At 39.0% G+C, this 22,996-nt stretch overlaps 1 protein-coding gene across 1 annotated transcript in view; it reads left to right on the top strand.

Annotated features, from left to right (window-relative positions):
- Positions 1-8,251, top strand: part of ZNF804A (zinc finger protein 804A) — a 153,486-nt gene extending 145,235 nt beyond the window's left edge. The window contains exons 3-4 of the mRNA XM_086751084.1: positions 2,038-2,168; positions 4,600-8,251. Of these exons, the coding sequence (XP_086607210.1) occupies positions 2,038-2,168; positions 4,600-7,891 (3,423 nt within the window). The 3' untranslated portion in view covers positions 7,892-8,251. The remainder of the gene's footprint in view (positions 1-2,037; positions 2,169-4,599) is intronic.
- The last annotated feature ends 14,745 nt before the right edge of the window (positions 8,252-22,996 follow it).

Genomic DNA, 22,996 nt, shown 5'->3' with positions numbered 1-22,996 from the left:
TTTGTATACACCTCAGCTTCTCCTTTTTAACCTTGTGACAAAGCACCTTTTTATCTCTCTTTTCTTCTCTTGCTTTGTCGCATGCTTCTTTCCTTACACATTGGAGGGGAAGAAAACCTGAAGAATTATTGAGCTCTACAAAAGGGAATGAAATCCTGCCTTAAAATGCCAAGGGCTAGAGGATGAGGAGGGGAAGAGTAAACGTCATCCTTTCTTTGGTATTCTCAGTATTCAGAAGTCACCTATGAAATGAGATTCTTGGGGTTTCACAAGTGTCTGGTGGGAAGCAGGGTCAGTATCTTATTATCGTTAGGAAGACATGAATGCACGGGGCTAAGCGATGTTCTACAAAGATGCTTCATGTTTCAAGCCTTTTTATTGGGAAAAAAGTTACTGTACATCCAATTTTGAGTGAATTTACAGCCTTATACTGTATTAGCACAATACACCAAATTTTGATAACTCTATCTACAAAATATAAATTATAGAAGCATTTAATACCTTTCAAATTATATCTCTGTATCTATCAAGGATGTCTTCAAAGGAATATCCAGTTATTGGAAAAATAATGCAAAAATTGAAAATAGAGAGTAGTGCTCATCTTTCTGCAAGCATTTGTTTGCTATCTCAGCACGTTTCTGCATAGATGTTTCTTGGCATGAAATGGACTGCCAAGGTAGCATTAGCATCACGTAAAATGGCAAAGACAAATTCAGTGTGTAAATGAATGGTGTCATATCAGGGATATTTTTCTGTAAATAGGAAATTAAAAAAAAACCAGAAAAGGGGCAAAATGAAAAATGGAGGAGGAACAAGAGGACAGTACTTATAGAGTTTTACAAACTCCATTACATGTGTATCCAACATGTGACTACCAATGATAAGAAAAGCTCTCAATGTCCCTTGAACAATTTGAAGTTAGAATTATTGCTAATAATTCTAACGTACATGGCCCCTGTTCACGGCTGACCATTAGCCTTCAGACACTAAAATGGTGGCAAGTTACTGGGTTCTTCCCAGAATCATGAGGTTATGATCTCATAAGATGATGTCATCTAGACTGTGAGCCATACTGGGGACACAATGAGCAGCTGAACAAGACACTGATGGGGTTTGGGACTAACAGAAATACTTTTTGATGACATGAAGGATTAGGAAAGTCTCTGCATATTTTCCTTCTGTGATGCAGAGAAAACAAAATCCCCTTTATGTGTGGAGAATCAGAGCTGTGCGTTTTAATTTCCCCCCAAAGAAACAGGCTGGAGATGAAATTGAATGAGATATTGGATCAAACCTCATTGTCTGCTTAGCTGCTGTGTCAGGCATCAGCAAGGGCAGGAAACAAGCTCCTTCAAAGGAAAGATCGTCCCATTTCAAAATCCAAGACTTCTCTGGCCATGACATCCCTTGGGGATGGCTGCTGGGTCAGGACCCTTTGACGTCTTTAGTAATGACCTGGATGGCAGGACAGCACGCTCTCAGGAGCTTTGCCGATGATACCATGCTCATGACGTGGGAGGGCAGGTCCAGAGGGACCTTGGTAGGCTGGAGAAAAGGGCTGACAGGGACCTCCCGCGGTTCTGCGGTGTCAAATGCTATGTTCAGCATCTCAGGCAGAAAAACCCGAGATTTAATGCCAGCTGGGGGATCAACGGGCTACAGAGCGGCTTTGCGGAAAAATACCTGGGCTGATCTCATTATTTTTTGTTACTCTCTCAAAGAGCAATCAGGCTGTGGGGAAGGTTTTTGGGAAGGGAGTCATGAGCAAACTTCTGGAGGGACATTGCCTCATCCTGCTGAGGCCGGTCTACATTAATCACAAAAGCTACAATAAAATTTTCTAGGTTATCTCTAACCTAGCTAACCTGCCTCTGGCATCTCTGTGTGTTTTGGTTATTCACTAGAAAGGTATGAATTTATTGCATGGGTTAGGTTCGCAAATAATTTGTGCCATGAGTGCTTACCAGAAGGTAACTGTCGTTATCAATGCTGATCATCCCTGGTTTTTTGTGTGTGTTCTGTGATTGTTTCTTGCAGAGACTGAAGGAACTGAAACAGAGGGAGTTTGCTCGAAACGTAGCATCGAAGTCACGAAAAGATGAAAGGAAACAGGAAAAAGCCCTTCAACGTTTGCACAAGCTAGCTGAGCTAAGGAAAGAGACAACGTGGTAAGTGCTTAGCTGCTGAAATATGAAAAATTCTTTAAAATCATTCTTCCACTGTTAGCTGGTGCTGTGGGATGTGGGGCTGTTTGAGTCCCTAGGCTGGAGCCCAGCACACCCCTATTTATGGCATTTTTTAAGCAGTATGTGTACAGTAATTTGATTCACTGTGTGCAGAAATGAATGTTTAACACTGCTTTTTCAGTGGAGCTAAAATGACATGTATTTTTAGTTTAAAAAAAAAAAGGATGTTTCATATATATTTCATAAAACCAGACACATTGGTTGAAAGCTGAGTGAACTAGGTCACGCGTTTGCAGGCTGACACTACTTCATTGATGAGGTGAGGAATACAGTCTGTCTTTCTAGGGTGTAACAGATCTCTGCAATTTAGCGTTCAAACTGCTTGACTGGGAAAGCATCCAGAAATCTAGGTTTAAATTTCAATAACTGGATTTTTTTTATCTTAAAATGTAAGTACTGCTTTTCCCCAGCTCAGCAGTGTGTTTACCTCCCTCTGCAAAAGTGACTCCCTGCTAGCCACATATTTTAGTGTTGCATCTAGGCACGGTGTTGCAGTTAATATTGAGCTCGCTGGTTGTGACTGTATTCTCACTTAAATATGACCCACTTGTGACACCGACAAGCCACTGAAAACACACATACCAGCTTTTCGCAGTGGAATCTCGGGGGGGGTGGGGGGGAAGAAAAAAAGGAGGTGCTCAAACACAATTTTGTTTGTTTTTTGTTTTTTTGTTTTTTTTTTTTTTACCTGGCCTTCATGTCACCAGATTATCTAACAGAGAAGTCCAGCCAAGCTGTAGCTCTGTTCAGTCATAGTCCAGCCATAGTGTGGCTGGTGGGCAGCACACTGAAACAAAGCTTGTCATGAATGTTGTGAGGTCTGTTTGACACGAGCAACATGACACCTACTTTTAATTATTTTATCTTTTTATGATAACTCATGTAGAGACTCTTTCTTCTCCATCAGTGTTTTAACCACCCAGATTTAATACTTGACGATATTAGATGTTATTTCCCCTAAACACACTCCAAAATATGAATTTAGCCTATTTCAGGAGAAAGAGAAAAGCAGAACTTCCTGTTTCCTTTTTCCATGCTAGTGAAGGACAGATTTTGCGGGGTTTTGTTGTTTCCGGGTTTTGGGTTTTTGGTTTTGTTTTGTTTTGTTTTTAATAGCTGCCTTCTAGTTCCTTAAGGAGACTTTATCTCTGAGCTTTATTTCTCTATTTAAGAATTGCTCTTTACTACCATTCTGCGTCCTTAGAGGTGTTGATATAGACAGACGCACACGAATTTTTTAAACTGCTGTTTTCTAGGTTGACTTTGTAGAAGTCATCATTTTATTCTGCCAAAGAAAGGATTTGTGTGGGGGTTTTAGTATATATATATATTTTAAACTTACTGAGAACTGGACAAGGCAGGAATTCTCATGAAGAATTTATTTCTCATAAAACCTCTGCCTTGATTTCTAGACCTGATAGATTAAGTTTGTCGTTCTTTATGTCAGCACTTCCTGGGGTCCTAAACAATACTAGCAGTCCCAGGGACTCATCATCTAGTATTGCTCTGCACTGTAACATAGAATAATTTGGTTAAAACAACAAAAAAAAATTGTTTTAACATAGGTCAGTTAGTCCTAGTGCTGAGCAGTTCCTGTGGCTCCTGGAAAATTGGCAGCTTGAACAGTTTTTGCTCTCCTCTTTGCTTCCTGTTAAGTCAAATAGAACAGATGGGAAGAGGACATGAAATGAAGAACAGAAGTAGACAGTGATAAATTTTTTCTCAGGAGAGATGAATCACTTACTGCACTACTGTCAGCTGAAATACTCTCCCCAGTATTATTTTTCCATGAAAGAAATTGCTGAGATTGCGATGGTTTGGTCTGTGAACACAAAAAGGATGGGAGCTGCTGGGTGATTGCTCGTGGGCAGAGCAGCAGTCACTAGGATGATGACTTAAGAGGGAAGTGGTCTGTGAGGCTATGAGGCTCCCGCTGTTTTAATATATCTTGTAGCAAGAAGGAATGTAAAACCTCTGCTATTTGTAGTAATAGTGCTGTAACCATGATGCTGTACTGGGAGGAGAAGCAAGATTTCTAGGGAGATACACAGTTTCTTATAAGGCTAGCTGATGTGTCTAGGAAAAGTGAACTGCCCTGTAGGAATATTAGCCCTTCAGCTGATAATGTCACATGGAGGAACCAGGGGCATAATATTTAGTCATTAGGGGTTTTTTTAATACTGATTAATTGATCTTATTATAAAATATGACATTTTTTTCATGTTCTAAATCTATGTATCCATAGATTATTCCTCTTTCCTGAAAAAAAATCTCTTACGTACCAATGTAGCACCATATTTCTGTCTGCAGTTCTCTGAAAGGTACTGACTCCGAGTTTTGTTTTCCTTCCTAGTGCTCCTGGAAGCGGCCCTATGTTCAAATCCACTACAGTGACTGTGCGAGACCATTGCAGTGATATCCCACAAAGTGCTGCCATAGATCCTGCCAGCAAACAGGATTTCAGCTGTACGTTAATGCACGATGCGCAGAATTGTAAAGATGTCACTTCTGTTACTTCTTCCACGCCTGGAAATGCATGTAGTAATAAATCTGATACTAACAAATGTGGAGATCATGTGCAAGGAGCTCAAGGACATAGAGTTGGGTTCTCTTTTGCTTTTCCTAAGAAAGCAGCGGTCAAACTGGAGTCTTCAGCTGCTGTTTTCTATGAATATAATGATGAATCATCTCTGGAGCATGGATTTAGCAGAAGAAGTAGGTTTGTTCCAGGAGCTTGTAACCTTCAGTCTCCGTCAGCAACAGAAATAGTCCTGTGCCCTGAGGAGAAACATAACTGCTTGCACCCACTGGTAGAAAAATGCACTGACCCCACAGAAGCTCCTGAAGCTCAGGAGTCGAAACAGCTGGCCAGTGAAGAAAGCAGTGTGCTAGAGAGTCCTATATTAACTCCTACTGTGTCCCCTTCAAAGCAACTGGTGTCCTCGGACATGGATGGCCATGGTATTGATGTAAGTGCGGCAGACTTACCGGACCAAACGCTGCCCACAGTTGCGGACAGTGCTCAGGTCTTGCCCCTGGACTGCAGCGATTACAAGCTGCAGGCAAACAGGGCTCTCGCACAGGCGGTTGTGGAGGATTGTTTATCTCTGCAGGATGTTGCGGAGGAAAATGATAAAGACAGGAACGGTGATTCATCCACAACTGAAACTGAAATAAAAAACCTGGGGGCAGATGGATTAGTTCCATCACCATCTGAAGAAGGTAGTAGTGGAGCTCCACAAAGCAAACCAGACATACACAAGAGACCTTGTGAACCCTTTGTTCCTGTTCTTAGCAAACATGGGTCAAATATTCTTCAGTGGCCATCAGAAATGTTAATTTACACAAGTACAGACCCATCGATTTCTTATAGCTGTAATCCTTTATATTTTGATTTCAAGTCATCAAGAGCAAGTGACAGCCAAGAAAAGCCCAAGCATCAGCCAAGCATACCTCATTTGCACCACAAAATGGAATCCAACCATAGCTTAGTCTCAAATTTTACAAATAAACCTACTTCAGAGCATGGTGATTATGAAACAGAAATTAATAAAAATGTGTGCAACTATACAATACCCCTTACAAGTGATGTTTCCCTCATTAGAAAGTGTGATCTTGCAAAAAATCAAAATAAAGTGTCCTTGGATGAGTCATTCAGGATTAGAAAAATAGAAAATTATCACATTTCTAAAAATGACTTACGACAAAACACTGTGATAGATGAGAAATATGACAAAATCTGGATCAAAGAAAGCCATGAAAAATGGCTTCACAAAAGTAGAAAACGGAAAAGGAGAAGAAAATTATGTCATTGTCATTGTCATCACTGTGGGGACACAGCAGTGGCAGAAGTGGAGGTGTCCCCAATGACTGAAAAAGGAATTAGTTACAGAGATGAAAGTAAATTTCAGCACCTCCAGAATAATCCAGAGAAGTGCAGACATGATGCAGGGAATATCTGGCTAGCTACAGGTAAGATACAGCAGTCACATCAAAACCTTGGCATTGAAAATGGTCATAAGAGAGTCGTGTCTGCGTTAGATCATGTACATGGGGACAGAGGCTGGTGTGACCTCTGGAGTGCAAAAAGTAGCGACCAACACCGTGGTTGTAAACGACTGCACAGAAGGAGCAAAGCAAGCTCTCGGAGACAGGCACAGCAGCTGGCTCTGAGTTCCAGGAGGCACAGCTTAAGGTACTCTAAAACATGTTGTGGCTGGAAAGTCAGGAGGACAAGCTGTAGCCCAGAGCATAGATGTTTGGGACAGTGCAGTGAGGAGAAGAGTCCCAGTCAAAACCAGTCCATAAAGAGAGGTTACAACGTTTTGACAGAGGAACCTGAAAAATCCCACCGCAAACGAAGACAGCATACCTATTCCTCTTCATCAGATGAAAGCTCATACGGACAGACATTATCAGCAGAGGAGTATCTAGGGCAAGCGTGTACTTCAAGTACACATCACAAGGCAAAAGGGAAACGCAGGAGGAGGAAAACTAGAATTCATCATGTATTCCTCGACAGGGACACAAGAAGTGAGACCTCCAGACCTTCCAAAGAAAACTCTGCAAATTCTACGTTAAATATTTTGGAGGACTTCTTGACTGAAGATACTCTAGAGGAAACTAATGTGGATCCCAAAGCTGATCATGCAAAAGATACGAATGAAACAATGCAGCTGGAGGAAAGCAAGTCATCTCTAGAAGCAGATAGCTCACACGTGCTGGAAAATGACAAATCAATGGCATCGGCAGCAGTGGAGAGCACTCCGAGTACATTTTCTGACGTCGTCGCAAGTTCTGCTGCTTCTGTTCCTGAGCACAGTGCTCCGGCAGCTGTCAGCACGCAAGATGTTCTGCAAGATGAAAAGAAAAAAGAAAATGTCAACAGTCATGAAAATCAAGCTCGTTACAAAATTCCCCGGCCCCACAGACATTTGGAACAAGCTCCTCCTAAGTCCTATCTTTGCCATTATGAATTGGCTGAGTCTCTACCGCATGAGAAGGTAAATGAGGTGAGCAGTGAATGGGTACACTGTAGTCCTGACATATTTAGTAGCCCACCACCCTTGCCGTTCAAAGAAGCACATATGAACAGTCACACCTTTTTAACTACCGAGCAGTTAATAGCCCCCTTCACCCTGCCAGATCAGACATTGATATTCCCTCCAGATAACCACGAAAAATTCAAAGACCTCCCATCAGAGGCGTATCAGCAGATCATGCCACAAAACATGCTGGCCAGCAAAGTGAAGTTCACCTTCCCTTCCCCAGCGATCCAGCCCCCCAGTTCCCCACTGCAGCCCTTACCCTTGCAGCCACCACTGTGTTCTACCTCCGTTACCACCATCCATCACACCATCCTACAGCAGCACGCCGCCGCCAGTACGTTGAAGGTTCTCCAGCCCCACCAGCAGTTCCTCTCGCAGGTCCCGGCTCTTTCCAGAGCACCTTTACCTCATCTACCAGTAGGACCAAGGCTTTGCCCGGGCGGCCACGCGGCTTTCGTCGCCCCGCCGCATTTGCCACTGCTGCCGCCCTCGGTCTTGCACCCAACCCAGCTGGCGTTTCCCCCGCTGCCGCACGCCGTCTTCCCATCCTTGCTGAGTCCACACCCGGCTGTCATTCCCCTGCAGCCCCTCTTTTAGGACAGCTTCTCGGGGATGGGGGAAGGAGCCTTCAGCTAAACAGTCCCTTTGGCTTTGCAAAACAGTTCTATGAATGGACTAGTTAAAATTCCGTGTTCCTTGGGAAGCATTTACTGTAAGTATAATGATGCAAACAGTCATGTAAAGTTCAGACCTGTACTATAATAAAAGCACTGAATAGTCTGATACCAATATGAACTCTATATAAATATAAGTGAAAATCATGTCTTAGAATATGTATAATGTACATAAAATATATTTATAGTTCTATAACTTATGTTGTAAAGTATTAACTTTTTGGTTTTTATCTTTGTGTATTTGCACCTATTTAATGTTTAGACAAGCTGATGCACTATGTTTTGTACTATGTTCTCTGAGACTGTAAATCTAGTGACAAACTATCTCTTGCAATAAATTTTTGTTAACTACTTAAGTATATCAAAAATCTTTCATTATAAGCTCCATGGATGTTGTTCTTCCATGTTCTTCTGCAGCTGAGTAGCATCCTCTACCCCTGCTACGTTGGGATAATCAGGTTTCCTGTACATCGGTGATTTGTCAGGGAGACTGAGAGGCTTATACCTTGAGGGCAGCTGTCTTACCAAGCAGGAGAGCGAGGGTAACGGATCTGTTTGTGTTAGCAGTTTGATGTCACCCTGACAAATTTTGCCTACTTGTAGTATGTGCACAAACTGCTGACTGTTGGAGCTAATCCCTTTTATACCAAGCCACAAAAAGATGATGTAACAAAAATAACATCAACAGTAGAGGTGTGGGGGGAAGGAAAACATCAACAGCAGTTTGACTTTAAGGGAATATTGCGAAAAGGTAGAGCACAGAGAAGGTCTTGGTTCCACCAAGCATACTTTCTCTGACTGCACACATCCCTCAGCAGGGGACAGATCTGTCGCGGTGAAGGTCCTCGCTGCCTGTGCGGTACGTGAAGATAGCAAGAAGCACTTGAGCGTGAAGGGGGAAGTCAGGACAGCTTTGCATGGGGAACCCACCAGGGTTTGATTCAAATTCTTGCCTCACTTCAGCCCCCTCTTTGCCACAGCATTAAGACAGAATATTAAATTAATACTAATACTGATATACTGCCATTATTTCTAACTGTATTTCAGAGAATTCTCCCTACCTCTGCAACCTTTTTATTGCTGTGGAACCTCACACGGCTTCAGCCCGGGAAATCTTCCCGTTTGCTGTAGTGTGAGATATATCAGGCCCATACCTGTGATGGTCCAGAGTAAAACCAGAAGTGGTTCTGAGATAGAGCCATCTCTCTGAGTTAAAATGAAGTGGTATCATGTGAGTGAAGCTAAAGATTTGCAGCATGACCGATAATGCTAGAAATAGGCCCTCTGTAATTAAAGGTAGGTGCTAGCTCTCCAATTAATTACTTATTTTCACTTTTTATATACTATAATAAAAGTATATACAGTTGAACTGAAAGAATACTAATTTTGGAATATCATTAATATACATTGCATATTAATAGCTAAAGGCATTATCCATTTGAAAAGTAACACTATATTCTAAAACATATATATCTGGGTATTATTTTCTGCTTCTACAGAGTTAGAACTTAACCTATATCAATATTGCAAGCTTTATTATAATATTACATTAAAACTATAGCAGACGGCCTCTTGCCACTGTGATTACAGTGTCAGCTACTCAAGGGATGTGGATTTTCTGTGTCATGCAGTTACAAAGGGCTAGACTACGTTAATAAGCAAAAAGTTGGTACGAAGGAGCAGATGTGCGGCTCGGATCCTTGCCTGAGGCTGTGGCATGGAGCGGCATGTTGCTGAGCATCTGTCCCTGCGATGCCATAAAGAAGGTATATTTGCTGTAGTTGTAATTTTAGGTGAATGCCCGTTTCTATTTATCTGGTACCTGAAAAATATAGCATATAAGTGACTTTATACTCTTCCTTTATTTTGAGAGTATGCCTACATAATCTGTACGTCCCCACTACCTCCTGTAAAATGCAGGTGCCGAGCAGGCTGTAAGCACAGGAATCTCTGTTTGGAGGTGGAAGGTGCGTGCCAGCTGCTTTGTCTCCCGTCTTAGCTGACTTGCACTGGCTTTTGTGTTTCTGCCCTCCTCTGTGGTAGTCAGTGCAGATGTCTCCTGGGCTCTGATGTCTTATCAAAGACAAAATCCATCGAATTATCTATCAGTACACTTGAAAAAAATAAACCACTTAGGACAATTATGATGGCACGTGATCATATTCGTACGTTTTTATCTGGCAGGAGATTAAAAATTACCTATCTCAGATTTTCAGTTGCAATGTTCATTGAAAAATCCCATCTATTAACCTAGAAGTCCACGTTTTTCAACAAAATGTCCAGACAGCTTTGAACATTACTTTTTTTCTTACGGTTTAATTTACTTAAAGTTGTTAAATAGTTTTAAGACATTGCACAATTATTTATTATATACTGTAATTGCTTTTCAATAGTGTATAAACTACTTACAATAAAAGACTAATAACCATCAAATGTAATAATCTTCTAGTACAGTATTGCTTTTAGTGCTAGAATTGTTTGTATATGCGACTTCAGATGTAAAAGCAAAACCAATATAAAAATAAATTACAAGTTAGTTTAAAATTGAACACGCTAAATTAAATGACCTAATAAAATACTCTCTTGAGTTTCTGTTTTATTATTAAATATGTAACTTTGAGTAAGTTATATAAGGATAGTTCTTTTTCATGTTTTATCTGCTATTTTTAGATTAAATGTGTATTTTTATTCCATAACTTGGTAGCTTAATTTATAAGTAAAAATTACTGCAAATGCTAATAATTTAATTTTTATCTTTCTAAAGAAATTCCACAAATTTTGTTAAACCTAGTTAATTTACTTTTGAATTTTCAAATTTACACACATCTAGTGTGTCTATGCTCCTGGCCAGTTTGCAAGTTTTTAGAATTATTGGGCTGTCTTCCTAGCGTAAACAGTAAAATTTATACGCCTCAATTGCAAGGATCAGATCTTCAGACCTAAACCTAAACGAGGTTATAGATTTTAAGTCATTTCCCAGAACAGCTCTGCAGAGGAATGCTTGAAAAGTTAATCTGTTCCACTCAGATGAGAAGAGTATCTCTTTTTTGGTCCTTGGAAGTTGCAATCTGTCCAGACTATGACCTCCTTGGGGACATACCATTTCTCAGGTAACGTGAGCCATAGAGTAATGGTCTATAGGAGCTTTCGGGCATTAAGGAACGTAATCATCTTGCACTGTTATGGGCAGTTTGGAGTAATCAAACTCTCTTGTCTTGTCTGTGAGCACATAATTTTTTTTTAATGCTAGCAATACATGCAAAAATTCAAATTGTTTATTTGATTTCCTTCACAAACTAGAAGCTATGCAATCTTTTAATTGCTGGGAAGAAATCACCAGATTTCCAGTTCTACAGGAGTGAGCGATTGGTAGTCATGGACATAGAAACTGCTGATCTTAAACTGGTAAACAAAACATCTTTTATGGAGGATTATTGAGTGAGACTATTTTTTTTTGGTGTAATGAAACAACAATGAAATGATCATGAAGCAAAGTAGTCTTGCAACGTTAACATTTTATTCATTAGTAAGCTTTTACAGTGTTAAAAAACCTCATTTGGTTATGGTATTCACACTAAGTTTTAGAAGACCATTGGGACATCTATTTCTCTTTAATATTTTACTATACCTGGTAATATGTTTCTTATATAATACATAATGTGGCTAGAATTTTTCTATTGAGTAATTTTTCTGTAATTGTGCATTTTTCTCAAAATACGTGTTTTGCATTATCATTATATTTACTTGATATGCTGCACTTAAAACACAACTTTAAGTATATTTGGCCAATCTTAATTGGTGTAAATCAGCATACAACTTCTGACTTCAGTGGAATTACATTGGTTTGGACCAACTGAAAATCGCTCGAGTTGCAATGTTAAGGATTTTGCTAACTTTTCCAGATGAAGGCAATACGCTATGACCATGTGAATGTATTTTGAAGACAGTTATTTGTAACCAAGGTGGTAAATTTTAATCTACTCGGTATTCTACTGTGGTGCTCCTAGTCTACACGTTCTAAACTCCATACGTTATTTTTCTAATATCCATTACTGTACATTGCCTAAAGACTTGTATATGTGTAGCAGTGCACATACTTATGCAATGTGTCTACCTGTTGTAAAATTTTACAAAGCTATATTAACTCTCTTTATTGAAAGTAAAGACATTTTTACTGTATAAAGATCATTTGATATTTTTAAATTAACACGGCTTACTATCTAAATGTGTATGTTATTTTATAGATCACTTTGAGTTAATGTTTGTGGCAGGCATGAGTTTGTATATTATTTTGTGTCCTTCTCCCCTTTACTTCAGGAACACCATAAAGTTTTTTCTTTTTCTGTCTGCGAGTGAGATTATCAGTTTATTGGAATTTATGTATTTATGAATACAAACCAGGCTTTTTTGTTACTTCTACCTGCAAAAATTGGTGTACCAACATTAAGAATTATGAGACATCTTATTTTTGCTTCAAGCTTCTGTTTTATTTTATGGATTTTATAAAAGGTTGGGAAAATTTCTGCTCTCAGTCTGAATTTTGACCTGTTGGTGAAATTTTGAAACCAATGAAGGCTAAGGAAGCTTTGCCATTAGTATTACTGAGGATTTATTTTGACCTGGGGCAGTAGGGCTCTTTATTTATTAAAACTCCTTAATACTTGCTGCTTTCAGTTGAATAATAATTTCATAAGGTGTGATGAGGAGCACAGTCTAGTAGACAAAAGTTCATCCATTTTAAATCAGTCTCTTACGTCCTTTGTTGTAAGGATAATTGTGTAATTAATGACTGTAAAGGTGTTTCTTGAAAATTTCTGTTATGTATCATCAAGTGTTTTGAAGCACCTAGATGCACCTTCTATTCTGATACCAAAGAAAAAAAAAAAAAGCAGTTAATGAAAACATTGGATTTTCTACCTGTACAGGCTCATTTAGAAGTTTTAGTAAGTAGGACTACATCCATACAATGTTTAGGTAAAATAATGTATCGGTGGTCTTCATTTTTGCTGGGATAAGAAGAAAATGTGCAAATACATGGAGAGGAAAACATAATTAAGTAAACTTCAAATGTGAATCCACGATGGATATAGTTTTATTTATGTGAATTAAAGGTTACTGTTAAATCAGCGGTGGTGTTTGTTGGCTATGCATGAGATTTTTAAAGATAAATTATTTTCTTTTATTTTTCCCTCAAAAAAACCCAGCGAACATGAACTTTTGAAAATGGATTTTTTTCATGAACTGTAGAATAGTACCTGTGTACCTTTTTCATGGATGAGAGCCACGAAGTAAGTATTGCGCATTCAAAATCCTACATATTACGAAGAAACATCCTGCATTTCTAGTGCTGTCGTATACTTGATTAGGCTGGTGAAATCTGGAGGGAGAAATAGAATAAAACATAGAAAGGGCAGAATCTTCTTTTTATATTGTAAAAGTCAAAGAAAGATCCATTTAAATTAGCACATTTGCACTACTGGGAATATCGAGAAAGTGAAGCCCAGTTCAGGTCCATTTTTTTTTTTCTTGCAGTATACTCAGATTGACCCAAAACCTTCATGTGTGTAACAGACTCTGTTATATACGGCTTTTATGTCATTGCAGTGCTGGCAAAAATTACAGTAAATTCCAGTCTCTCCTCTTGTGTTAATAATGCCTGTTGAAATAAAGATTACAAGACATGCTGAAAGGAGGAAACCTGAATCTGCCAATGCCTAAATAATATTTTTTTTCGCGTGTGGAATTGTAATTGGAAATAGAAGTTTATTTGCACTTTAGTGTTTATACATAAACATACATACGCAAGTGTGTAGATGTGTCTTGGCATGCACGTACCAGGTTACCAGTTCAGGGTTCTTTTTTTCTAGATGTACTTTTGCACCTGTAATTAAGTAGCGGTAAGAACAGCTTGTTTGGAATGTACGTAGTCAAAGAGAAGAAACCATTGAAGGGAGGAATATTGACACCAAGTGATTATGGTATAATAATAAACTCTTTTTTTTTCTCTCTAGAGTGGAGGGAAGTTGCTTCAACTTCACCTGCTTAATATTGCCTGGCTGTATAAATTAACAGTGCTGTTTTCCTTACTATGGCTTTTGCTAGCTGGTCTGTCAATCCATCGTTGTCAAAAACAGGATAGTGAGAGAAGATTTGCATACAACTTGCTTTTAATGAAGTACCTTTTCTCCCTGGAGAAATTATTCACTGGAATGAACCTTCAGTGTGCAAAATAAGCATGTTTCTCTCTCTGCCACTGCCTGCAGCTGCACTATGTTCTTGCCTTATGTTAACTTGCATTCTCCAGAAGGAGGACAAATAAAAAAGAAAGTCTTTTCTTCTAGCACCACCGGTTTACTTAGAGCTAGGTGCAGAGGAACGTGTTGGAGAATTACTGTTATTGTAAGTGGAAGGAGTGTGACATCACTGGGCATTTTTCAGTCCTTACCTACTTCAGAATGAATTATAGCCAGTTTAAAAGAAGCAAATGAGTGGAAACACTCGGGCAAAGAGGGTTTAATGAAGAAGGCCTTTAAAAAAACAAGGTTACATTACTGTGTCATTAGATGCCTATCAGCTCCAGGCATGCAGAGTTCTCTGCATTGCAGGCTTCTGGCAGTGAGAACTCTCGTAAGACGTTGGCCAGTGATTGGGTAGGCAAGGAGGTGAATTACACTTCACTCCTAGGGAAGATTATAGTTTTATGTCTGTTTGACTAGGTAATTTGGTAGCACAGGGTGGAGGATCTTCCTGTTGTTCGGTTGCTGGTAGTCCAGTTTCTGAATGGGGAGGTACAAGGTCATTGGGCCAGCAGTGGTAGAGGGTTGGGGAGCACGTACGAGCCGTAGGGTGCAGATTCATTGCTTCTGCACATGCTCACCAGCTGTCTGACTGGAAGGCAGAAGGACTCAGATCTCCGACTGGGTTTCCTCAGGTCCGTTGGACGAAGGCACAGTTGCCTGTCCATGGCAGAGGTTGGTCAGGACTCTGTTCACATGATGGGACTACGTCTGGCTTGGAGCCATAAGAGGAAGCCTAATCTAGGATGTCGGGTATTTTGTGGTTTATTTTCCACAAAATGATGTTGGCAATAAATGTGTTATTGGTTAATAAAAAAGGCAAAACACTATTCAGGTTGTGAAAAGCAGAGTAAATAGAAGCTAAGCGCTGAGATGAAACAAAGAATGTCAAATACAAAGCTGTCACAAAGGAATTCTCAAAGGTGAGAAATTGATAATGAAGAGTAAGAGCAATAATAATAATAATACTTTACATGCAATTTAAAATATCATTAGCTATACAATATCTATGTAAACCAGTCCTCTCTGTCACCAGTCCTGTACTGGGAGTGTGGTTGTGTTCTGGGCAGCAGGTTATTGAGGGAGGCAGAGCTCTGTAGGACACAGAGCGGTATGCAGAGGGGTAGCAGTAATTGCTACTCTGAAGAATGTCTTGGAGGACAATAGAAAGTGGTTTTAGGGGAAAGCATGCAGGGGGAAGAAAAAAAAAAAAAAAAGGAGGGGGATTGAACCTGGCAATATTCATCAAGCTGGATGGCAATGCAAAGAGATACAAGGGAGGCCAGGTGAAAGAAGGCACTGCTGCAAGGGTTTTTAAAGAGATCTTTAATAAACTCCATCTGAGCCTGCAGACAGTGGTGATAATTAATCTCTAGAAACCCCCCTACCTCCTCGTATTCAGTTCTTCTCCGGAGAACCTTTACTTTTTAACCCCTGGATACCAAGTGATGGCATTTCCTGACACAGCATCGTGTGGCATTAGCACGAGCAGCAGGGCGTGTGAATCCTGCGGTAGCACAGGAACTAATTACCTGGAAAGGCTGAAGGAGCAAACACCTATTAGAGTGTTTTTCACAGAGAGCAAAGTTGTACAGAAACATGAATGGAGACCACTGCAGATGCATGTCGAAGAGGTTTTATTTGAGATTTAAATGTTTTAGACTCTTTCGGCTGCTGTGTCACAGTGTGATGTACGGTATCAAAGCTGCTTCTTCCCATCGTTTTTCATTATCACGCAGGGTTATGAAGCTTAACATAGCTGATAGATGCGATTTGACACATCACAAGCAGAATGCGTCAGCAGGAACATCTAAAAATGACACCATTTTCTCAAATGCTGCAGTTACCAAAATATCCTCCTTGTAAGATATTTTTGAATAAAACTATATGCATTTTGATGACAGTGCTGAGACCTGTTCCCAGGGAGCATGGATATTTGGGGAGCTATCAGCATTACCTTGCGACAAGAAATAGTGGAGGGCTAAGCAGTTATTGCTAACCAGAGAAATTTTTTTTCTGAAGCATTTTATGTAATTTTAGCAGCTGGAAAGCAAAATCCTAGTGGTCATCAGGGATTCCTTGTGTGTGACTGCTCAGCAGACAGCTGTCTGAAATTCAGTGGCCTCGTAGATGGAGAAAGCTCCATAGAATAACTGGCAAGCTTTCTTTTCATCTTTTAAATCCCTAATGCATCTGTATACATATTGTTAATAATTCATATTAATGGAGAGCTCTTGCCCAAGAGCACATTTCCCTATCACAGAAAATAAATTGTTTAATGATGTCTAGGATAGAAATCAGTCTGGCTCTAAATCCAGCTATTATAGAACAGTACTAGAGATGCAGTGCACGCTTCCATAAACAAATAAATTCATTACAATTTAATAACAGTGGAAATAAAAAAGTAAGATAATTTAAATAATGTGCAAAATAAATCCTAAAGCCATAATACCAAGTACTCACATTATCGGTTCTTCGTAGCCTTCAGGGCTGGCCCTAGCGCAGGTAAGCAGTAAGGTTGAACTTTACTTTTATCATCCTGGCCTAAATTTATAGGGAGGCAAAATTCAGTTTTGTGGTGGTAGATGGAGAAGAGTTTGAGATGGCTCTGTTAGGTGCTGGGTCACTCAGTAGGTTTAGGTGACAGGACAAGATGGAGAGCAGCTTCTGATATTTGAGAGCAGAGGAAAGGATCTGCAGAGTGTCACCGCCACTGAGGAAAACCAGGGTATGGAGATGTCAGTGGTGCGTTGCAGAGGTGGGCAAAATGGTGAGGAATGGACAAGGGACCTTATAGACTCAACCTTCAATAGTCTTGCAGAGAAATGTTGCAAATTGTTTGCACCTTCTGAGCATTAGCTTATTCTAGCAGCTTGTTTTCATATGTTTTTAAATAAAAGATGGAATTTCTTTTCTGCTTAGAAATGGGTAATAATAGAAGACTCAGTAGTGACTGAAATTTTGTTTTTCAAACCCCAGCAACTGAAATCTTCCTCACGATTGTGAGAGCTCACCCAGCTGGGTGGTGCCGTGTCCTACTGCTACTGGTGTTCTCCCAGTGAGCGCTCCTCCACAGCTTCTGATCAACAGAAATGAACATACCAAGGTACCAGGTGACCCAAGATGCTCGTGTTTTACTTATGTTCCATTTTCCCTATAGTTTCATGTATCTGCAATATATGCAGACCATTTCAGTTTAGTGTTGTGTCAGACTAATTATTTTTCATTGTGATTTAATTACAAATATGTGTTTGCTCTGTGATAATTCAGCTTGAAATAATTTTTGCTTGTCCTATTAAATGGTTACTCCTTTTCGTTTCACAGAATTATTACATGCATCTTACCCTAAAACTGAATTAATGATTCCTGTAAGTGATGTGCGATTCTCTTACTGTGTGATAACACCTACATGATAATGGGATAAGGGACCTTTTGCTTTTCAGTGTTCTAGCAGAGTAATAAGTAGGTCCTGGTTTAATCTGAAATCTGCATCTCCTCACCTACAACATCTGTATCTGGTTGAGCTGCACTGAATATATGTTTGTAACCTGAACTAGTCTGTGTCAATGAATTCTTGCTTCTATGAAGATTTAGCTCAGAAACCTCAAGCCAAGGTCTGGATTTTGAATTTGGGATATTCACAGCAAACTTCCGAACTGGGCCTGCGTTTGACAGTTTTGTGGGCCCAGTGGGAGTTTCTGAAGCCATTAAATGGTTTGGGATGCTCTTTTTGAGTCTGTATAAGAACAGTTCTGAATTTCCTCTTTCCACAAACCTATCATCAGCCTCATCAGCCTCACAGACTCAGCCACTTCCTTGGAGTTTTAGCATACCAAGCATACAATATTTGTGTACTAAAAACTGTAAATGGGATCCCATGCAATTATTTTCCTGGAAAATCTCACCATACCAAATTTTGCTTAGAGTAACTGAATTTGGTCATTTCAAAAATGTTGCCTATATTGGTTTTATTTTAATGTCTATGCAATAATTTGAACATATATTTTCTTTTTGCAAGTAGGGAATATTTTGAGAGTTGGCTTTCTCCTGCTGTTGGTCACAAAGAACTTTCAAGTCATCTAGAAATTTTAATATATTTGCTCTGTTATGCAATAGGAGAAAGACTATTTATCCCAAGAGAGATTTTTCCAGGAAAAAAAAAAAGAACCTTTGCTGCTGTGAGGGTTTAAACACAATGCTTGTTTCCTCTGAACTTTGTGTCTTGTGATGCTCCTAGTAGTGTGTTTTAGAGCTGCTAGTTGGTGCCTGAGCTGTCAAAGAGGAAGATTAAAAACACCCCTTTCATTCTGGAGATTCATTTTGCATTGCGAAATGCAGAGGAAGAGAAAGATGGCCTTTCCTGCTTACTGCTGGTGTACATCTCAGGCTTGCTCTATGTGGCGTTCTGGTTACATTTTGGGGTTAGGAAGGAATTTCTGTTACTGTCGGACAGCCCTGGATATTCACACTGGAACACATGCAGGATCCTGAAATGGTTACTGTATTGTGAGGGGCAGAATGAACCTGAAGACAGAAATGAGGGGTCCTAGATTTGATTTTTATCTCAGTCACAAACATGGTGTGTGACTTAAGACAGAAATAATTTCTCTCTGTTTCCTTTAGGAATCTGGAACAATTCCAGTTGCCTTTTTATATAGTGGATACACTTACCTTCTAGTACAGTTGATCAGTAGATGAAATATGTTTTATTAACTTATAAGTTTCATGATGTTTTCACCTAGGACAAGGGAAAGATTCAATGTTTTTAATACTAACAAATTCACTTTGTATTATTTCAGAAAAAAAATTATGATGTAATCTTCAGTACATTTTTTATACAAATTGAAATAATTTCTGAAGGAAATGCAGAGAATAAGCCTTGTAATGAAGCAATGGGGAGGCATTCTGCAGCAGCTGTGTTTGGTCTCAGATTCTAGTGAGTCCATAAACAAGGGCCAGGGTCCACAGACATTGCAGAGGTTTGGAGCAATGATATTCACAAGTGCCACTAATCCAACTTTAAATCAGTTTTTCAGAACCTGGGTCCTGGTCTTTGCTCAGTCTGATCAATAAAGTGCATAGAAGGGAAATGATGCAGATGAGAAAGTGCTCCTTATTTCATGGGACTTGAAGAATGATCCAGGACCATATATTTTTCTAGTGTTTCTGTTAGCGTTTAAATGATGCAGCCATAATTTTGGCTATGCACTTATTATAGAAAGTGCTTTGTTTTGATCTAGTATGTATTGTGATGACACTTAAGAACATTATTTACAGGGGTTTTTTTACAGTAAAAGCCTGTTCCACTCTCACTAACCGTAAATAACTATCTTTTCTGTGTATGGATATCTCACCATCTTTTACAGTCAGGTCAGTTTTGTTCTAAATGGAGCAAGAAAAATTGATGTGGGAAAACAACCTGGAAAAAATAGTAAAATCAAACAACAACAGATCCCTATGCACATACGATAGATAGGTATATTTTAATGAGAAAACAAACATGCAAAATCCAGTTCTTAGATTATATCTAGTCTTGCTTAGTAGAAATTACAAAATATGACAAGTTGTCAATTTATCCCAAATTCGGTTTAGCAAGACAATAAGAAAAAAAAAAACTACTAAGAGAGACTGCCTTACAATTAATAGACTGGCAGAATTCATAAGCAGAACGTTTTCTTTTGCTGGGATATAATGAAATGGGCTTGCAAATGTCTCTGGATGCTGAAACCAGCTGGCCTGCTGGCAAGGCTCTTGTACTGCCCCAGGAAAGGTGAGTGTGTGCAAACAGGGAAGGAATGGTCCTCCGGTTGTTCAGAACGCAAAACGGTGCCTGATAATTGCTTGGGAAAGTGCTGATTGGTGTAAACAGCGTCTGTGCAAGGTGGTGTAGTGACACCCATAATTAGCCATGATCCACTGCTCTGTAACGGTCCAAGGCACACCTACATATATCAGTGAGAGGCAGCCAAAATGCCAAAAGCTTATGAAGTGCAGAAACAGGTATTCAATTATATGATTTACTTTTTACAAAAAAAAAAAAACAAACCCAAAACAGAAAAAAACTCTCAAGCCACAAAAAAATCTCACCAAAAAAAACCCACACCACAACCAAAAAACCCATGGGAAAAAAAAAACAAACAAACCCAAACACTAAAAGCTGCAGTAAAACCAGCGTCATGTGATAAGCCAGTAATTCTAAAAACAGAATCATCAGATAATTTTTTAAAAATTAATCTCGATTTATTTATGAGTAAGGTTATGGGTGCTTGAATCAGTACAGGACCAAAGTCAGTGACCCATAGCTCATTTTCAGTCTCTTTTTTTTGTAGGTGTGGTGTAGGAAAGGACAGGCTGACAACAGACCCTCAGAGATACTGTGTTGGATTCTGCTGCTTAACAGGCAATATATATGTCAGGCACATCTGATCTTATAAAAAAATCACTCATTTCTGGTATGTCACACAACCCCCCCCCCCCCCCCCAAGTGTTCTTTGATCTAGTACAAAATAAGGAAGTAATTGCACACTTTTTAATAAATCTTTTTAGAGTAAGCATGATGACCAGTGATTTTATATGTATAAGAAATAGGTCATTGCTGTGTAGAAATTTATTTCAGATGGAAAAATGATGACCAAAACTGTAAATGCATTTGTATCGGGTCATATTGTAAGAATGTGTAAGTATATTCAATTCTGTGATACACAATTTCACTTTATCTTGCTGTCTCAGGTGGGTTCTCTGTGATGGGATGGAGTACGCTTGGTTATCCTAGGAATTGTACGTACAAGGACGCTTCTAAATAGGAAGCAGTACGTTTGAATTTAACCAAGTATCTTTTTATGTCACTTCCTAATTACTTTAATGTTCAATATTTAGAAGGCAGGTATTTGGAAATAAGCTTTATCCAGAAAAGTTCTGAAACTCCTTAATATGTACCTTGAGAAAATACAAGGATTTTCTAGCCATATGTAAATATGTAGCTCAGAGGTGATATGCGTCATTATCTTTCTGCTACAACCTGCTCTTACAGGATATATACAGCCTCTTGTCAGCTTGTGCGTGCTATATAGTTGATGAGATCTGAACAGGCTTCTCACGCACATTGCCTTCTACTCTCCATCAGTTCTGCTCTGTTGTGATTAATGCTTTCCCTTGCAGCAGCCTTAATTGTTTTTTGAGGGTTAGAAGAGTCATCATAGTCACAGCTGTTGTGAAGTTAATTCCGACTTGCAAAGAGACTGCACTATAAGCAAACATTTTCATTTTGAGCAGTTTAATCAATGTATTTCAATTACAAATAGAAAACCCACTAGCTGGAAACCCACAGGGTAGATCCTACCTCTATTAGTTAACCACGTTGGCTTTTATCAGATGTTAAGAGTTGAAATTGTGAGCTCCAGAAATAAACTTAACAAGGCGACTTTGGGATTTTGGCGCCATTCACTATAAATACAACAAGTGTACTTACGGACCTTTATGACAGGGCTTTATCTACTATTTGACTTCTGTGATGATAACAAAATGCTATATGAAATGAAATATGTGTATGAGTTTGTATTTAGGTACACATTTTTACATCAGTTTCAATCAACAGGTCATAATTTAAAAAAAAACAAACCACTTTCAGTTAAAAGCAGCACAACTGCCTCAAAAGAGTATATATATTAAATACCTATAAAGCAAATTGCATATATATGCAATATATATAATAGCATTCATACTAGAGTAATATTTCATTTTTCGATTATGAAGACTAACAGAACTACCCAGGATGACTGATTTCATGCAGCTACGCTTATGTCCCGCCTTCTACATTATCTGAACGGAGTAACTTGCTATTAAGACTTTAGAGAAAAACCTCTTTGTTTGTTGAAAAGCCAGGCCATAAAATATATTATTACGTGAACTGTAATGTACGGTAGCTAATACTGCTTTAGTTTAAACTGTTTGTCATTGATAAAATAATTCTGGGGGATTTTGGAATATTTTAGAAACATTGGTAAATATTTCATATATATTTATTATAATTAAGTATGAGATTATGAAAATTAATCAATGAGTGTTTTTCAACTGAAACATCCCCAAACCTGTGAGAAAAGCCAGACTTCCTGGATGTTGCCTTTAATTTTTTTTTTTTTAATTTTTGGAGTAAAGTCTGAACATTTTGATAGAGTTTCTCTGAAAATTTCTAGGGGGAAAAAAAAAGATTTGAAGTTCTGCTTGCTTTTTTTTGTAACTCAGATGGTAGTGGAGAGGTTATTCAAAGAGGTGGTGGAGCATTCATGGTTAGAGGTTTTCAAGAAGAGTCGGGTAGATGGAGCCATGGCAGACCTGCCAACGTGCATGAAAGACTGTTAGATCCTAGTGATTTCATTAGGGGCTCACTGCTAAAAGTGAGCCCAAACAGAAGTGGGATTACAGAGGACAGCAAATTCTCATGCTTGGAGCAGAGAAAAGTCAGCGTCTCCATTAGGCCTTGTAACAACCACCTCAAACTGTTCAGATTCAGGTTTGGTGAGTGGTATTCAAATCTCAGAGTATTTTCAAAATTAAGAAAGGCTTTGTCCATCTCTACTTGTATTTTCCTTCACCTTTAATCACCGGTACAAAAATCATTTGTGAAATTGTGAAGCAAAAGAATGGCAGGTGGCTATAACTAAAGATACATTGTCTGACATAAAATGTGAGAATTTGCACTCTCTGTGTAGTTACCGGTAACTTAATACAAGCTT

Source organism: Chlamydotis macqueenii, chromosome 6, assembly GCF_036417535.1.
Source record: "Chlamydotis macqueenii isolate bChlMac1 chromosome 6, bChlMac1.mat, whole genome shotgun sequence".
In the NCBI taxonomy this organism is placed as follows: domain Eukaryota; kingdom Metazoa; phylum Chordata; class Aves; order Otidiformes; family Otididae; genus Chlamydotis; species Chlamydotis macqueenii.
This window is presented reverse-complemented; position numbering and strand designations above follow the sequence as displayed.